The 4,280-nt window shown below is 42.8% G+C and overlaps 1 protein-coding gene across 1 annotated transcript in view; it reads right to left on the bottom strand.

Annotated features, from left to right (window-relative positions):
* Window positions 1-2,389: 2,389 nt before the first annotated feature.
* The window catches only part of SMARCE1 (SWI/SNF related, matrix associated, actin dependent regulator of chromatin, subfamily e, member 1), a 14,935-nt gene continuing 13,044 nt past the window's right edge, over window positions 2,390-4,280 (bottom strand). The window contains 3 exon segments of the mRNA XM_009329608.1: window positions 2,390-2,660; window positions 3,478-3,688; window positions 4,235-4,276. Coding sequence (XP_009327883.1) covers window positions 2,449-2,660; window positions 3,478-3,688; window positions 4,235-4,276 — 465 coding nt within the window. The 3' untranslated portion in view covers window positions 2,390-2,448.

Genomic DNA, 4,280 nt, shown 5'->3' on the forward strand with positions numbered 1-4,280 from the left:
CACCGGCAGATAGAAGTGACCGCACGTTTGCAGATTTGAGTAAGCTGTAACCCTGTCCGTGGAAGTTGATTGTTCACATCCACGTCCTCCGTCAGCACCTGAACAGGCACGTTCAGATTTGCCCACTGGCGAAAAGGCGGCGCAGCGCAGAGCCTGGCACACATTTGTTTGTGGGGGTTAGTCTTCACATCTACAGTAAGGAATTAAATTAGTTCTCTAGAATTACACTAAATTATACTATTTCACAGAAGAACCAGCACATTCCAAGATCGACAGCAGGCGCTCGAACGAGGAACTTCCACTCAGCACCAACTGCCAGAAGATTTACTTACCTTGGAGTACGAAATGGAATTGTGAACTATGAGGCACAGACACTGAAGAAGCTATTTAATATGTATACGAGACAGCGCCTGAGCTAATAACCGCTTCTAAGCGGAAATAAAGGCCCAAGTCAGCTCATGAAATCTTGTGAACTCAGGGAGAACGCACAGCAGTTAATCAGCAGAAAAAATTGGCTTCAGATACTAAGTATTTGGGCCACAGTTGCATCTTCCTCGTTGTATCTTGCAAGTATGATACTTTCTGTAAATTCATACCTCCTGGTTTAAAGTAACATGAAAATTATTTCTGATAATTTGGCAGGAGGTGGCTAAAAGCTTACGGGCAAAGAGCTTACAAGTTCACTAATACTTATATTATTTTCTCTACAAATTCTCCCATTCATTGGCTTTTGAAGTCAACAGCCATCATCAGAGATCCTATAGCCAGCATTTAAACAAAAGCCTAGACCAACTCAGGAATTTTTACTTTGGTTTTGAAAGTGCTTTTGCAGCATAACTTCTTGTACGTAGTATATTTCGGTAATGAATTCCATGTTTTTATTCTCCTCTGGGCTTAAGATGGAGAACAGCTGATGAAAGCCCTAAATCAAATACAGGCATTACCTTAAAAGACAAGAACCAGACCACTGTAAGTTTAAAAAAAACCAAACATTGGATTTTATTATTTTTAGACAATTTAAAAAAAGACCAAAAGGATTTAAAAAACCATTACCATCTGATACACCCACTATTCCGTAAAAACATACTAGTTTATTGAAGCATATGCATCATGTGTCCTCTTATAGTTGTAAAGTCATGGAACAGCTTGTATCTGTTGTTGCAGTTAGGTGTATTTTTTCCTTCAGTAGGGCTTCTGCTTAAATAGGCAAAAAGTGGCATTTTCAGTACATTTGTAGAGTTCCCAGAGGTTTTGAAAGCTCATGGTAATCAAAACTACTATTTTTTACCATGTGCCGTATTAGTGACTGCCTGCTCAGAGAACATGTATGTGTTTAAATGCTCTCCCGCTTTGTACTTTGCCGTATCCCTGGCTGAGGTCATACCAGGGTATCTTAGTAGCAAATAAAGGAGTTAATTGGTAGAGAAAAGAAAAGGCTGTTGTTGAAAAGAATCCTGCATCACAGAAAAAACCCCTAAGGTATGTCATTTACTTCAAGACTATACTCAGTCCTTTGGAAATGGATCTCCTGAAATGCTGCAGGCAGAACATGAGCAAGTTCCCATCGCTGTAGAACAGCTCCTCTATGAAGACAACAAAGATTACACCAAAAAACCCCCCAAGACCAAGTCTTTCAGCCTTACGTAGGAGCACTGCTCACGAGTACCGAAAGCTTTCTTTAACAGCAAAGAACTGGGCAGCTGCGGTAGACGTCCTCGCTGGCGAGAGCTGAAGCAGGGGTTCAGCTGCTAGGCTGCTAGCCCCACGCGCTAGGCTGCTGTGGGGTTTTTGGTTTTGTTAGATCAAGGAAGTGCTCTAGACCCAATAGAGGCATCATGTCTTTGCTCAATACTAACGTCAACTTTAAGATGCCTCAGGAACATTCTAACCTCTCTAGAAAGCGAGTGCTATTAACCACATTTCTCAACTGTGCTGCTTCATCAGCCTCCGTGACCGCAGCGCTGCTGTCCTGGCTGCAAACGACGTTGCACTAACCAGACGTGTTGGGCAGTCAGTCCCTCAGCAAAGCCAGCTCAGGAGGGCTACAGCGGAGGGGTGGTGCACGTCCGCATCGCACTTCAGCCACAGATGAACGAGAAGGGCCTTTAAGAAAGACCATTTTCACAACTAGACGAAAGGGAGGCAGCCTGATTTCTAATACAAAACCCAAACCCAACGCTATCTTTCCAGGGAAGAAACCCCAAGCAATAGTATCTCTCCATATTGTAGAGCTGTGTTTAGACACGAGGTTTTCTTTTCTGTCTGTTGTAAGATATCCTTTGCCTCTAAAGGCCCCTTTAAAACACTATGCTGATAACCTGACGTTATTAAAACCCAGTATCCTCTGGAGACAAGTGATACAGGCAAGGAAGATACAAAAGCCGCGTAGCACATTTTGAAATCAAAACAGTACTTCATTAAAAAGAGACACATGAAATGAGTCAATATTTATTCTTTCTTCTCGCTATCCTCAGTGATAGGGTCTGCGGGAGGCTCTTCCACTGTCGCACTATTGCTCTCTGAACCAGTGTTGCTATCACTGGTTCCCTCCTCTGCAGTGCTATCAACCCCTTCTTGGCCACTCTCCTTATCATCGGGGATAGATGTTCCTTCTTCACCATTCTGCTGGTTTTCTGTGCTCTCTTCTGGGTGAGGCTCTTCTGTAATAAGAGATTTCTCAGTGTCATTTACACGCCAACACATTTATTTAGGTTGTGCAATTAGAATTTAGGAAGAAACACAATCTGTTTTCCATAGCAATTTTTTCTGTCACTTAGAACATGCAGTAACAGGCACAGCTCTGAAAGACCTCTCAGTGCTTATGATGTACGGTCCTGCCACACGGCATCCTGGAAGTCACATGCAGCTGACTGACCCCAAAAGTCTAGCCACGAGAAAGCAACGTGCCTTGTTAAATCAGAAGCACTAGAATTCAAACTCCTTAGTCCCCTTTCCCTTACACTCATGCTGTTACAGCAATGACTCACTGAGATATTAGCCACTGATACTCTCAAATACAATAATATTTTCTTATGTCACTGTACGGAATACAAGCTGATTTGCAGGCTTTTCTGTAAGAGCAGCATGGAAAGAAGTGCTGTTCTATCATCCTTGCTAGACGCTGACATTGGGACGAGGAAATGCTCTCAGTTGCTCCTAGCTAACCGACGTCCAAAAGGTGAGTTAGGTTTAGAAAGCATTCTTCCCCCCTTGGGTACATTACACACAAAGCATGACACATGGCTTTGTGGTATCTTACCCTCTCCCCTTTCTAAGAGGGGCAATTTAATGAGAAGAAAGCAAACACCCGTGTTCACCAAGATGAAGCCAACTATTCTGAATGTTGTTCTTCTGAAGCCTTTCTTCCTACTAACAGCAAAAAACCAGGGCACTCCTCCTGGCTAAGCTGAGCCTCTACAGAGATACTTTAACGCTGATCCTTCGAGGATTCTGAAGCTGGTCTTCAAATGCAGTTACCTGTCTCCATCGGAGCACTCTCCTCTTCTTTCTTCTCCTCTATCTTGTTAGCTGCCTGTTCTTCCTCAGCTGCTATGTTACTCTGACTGCGTTCGGCTTGCTCAGCTGCTTCTTTTTCCCTTTCCTCCTGCCTCTTGCGAGCCTGTTCCTCAGCTTGAGCAATTTCAGCTGCAATTTTTTCCATATCCACTTCTACCTTCAAACTGCATAACTAGAAATTTAAAAAAAAAAGGAAAGCTCTTCTACTATCCCAATTACTTTGAAAAACAAAACATCAGTAAAACCCAATTATGAGTTCAGTATTTCTACACGTAGCGTAATTCTTTTGATTTGACAAAGTTTATATTAAAAGCTTCAGTAACTAGGGAGGGAGATACAAGCATATTAACAAAAAAAGGGGCGGGGGTAAATAAACAACCTAAACTTGTTATTTGAACGCAGCCAAGGACAGAGCAGTGTGTTCTCCACAGCGGCTTTAGGCCACCTTCCTTGAGCTGCTCTCTAGTAAACTCAACCAGTCAAGCCTGAAGACACTTTTAAACTGTACCGGCTGAATGTCACCACTAAAGGTCACTGAAGGAGCGTGAAATAATACAAACGCTGCGTGATTCCAACACCCACACACCAGGACACTGCAGTCATCAGTTGTGTAATTATACGTAACTGAATACAGAACTAAACAGAAGCGGGTAGAGCACTTGTACAAATGGGTAACTAGCAGATTCCTCAGAGTAAGTGGAGAAAAGCAGAGTTGTACCCTTTTAAGCTCATTGTTAAAGGATTCTGTGCTTTCCAAAAACTTC

The sequence above is a fragment of the Pygoscelis adeliae genome, unplaced genomic scaffold, assembly GCF_000699105.1.
Source record: "Pygoscelis adeliae isolate BGI_AS28 unplaced genomic scaffold, ASM69910v1 Scaffold388, whole genome shotgun sequence".
Lineage (NCBI taxonomy): Eukaryota > Metazoa > Chordata > Aves > Sphenisciformes > Spheniscidae > Pygoscelis > Pygoscelis adeliae.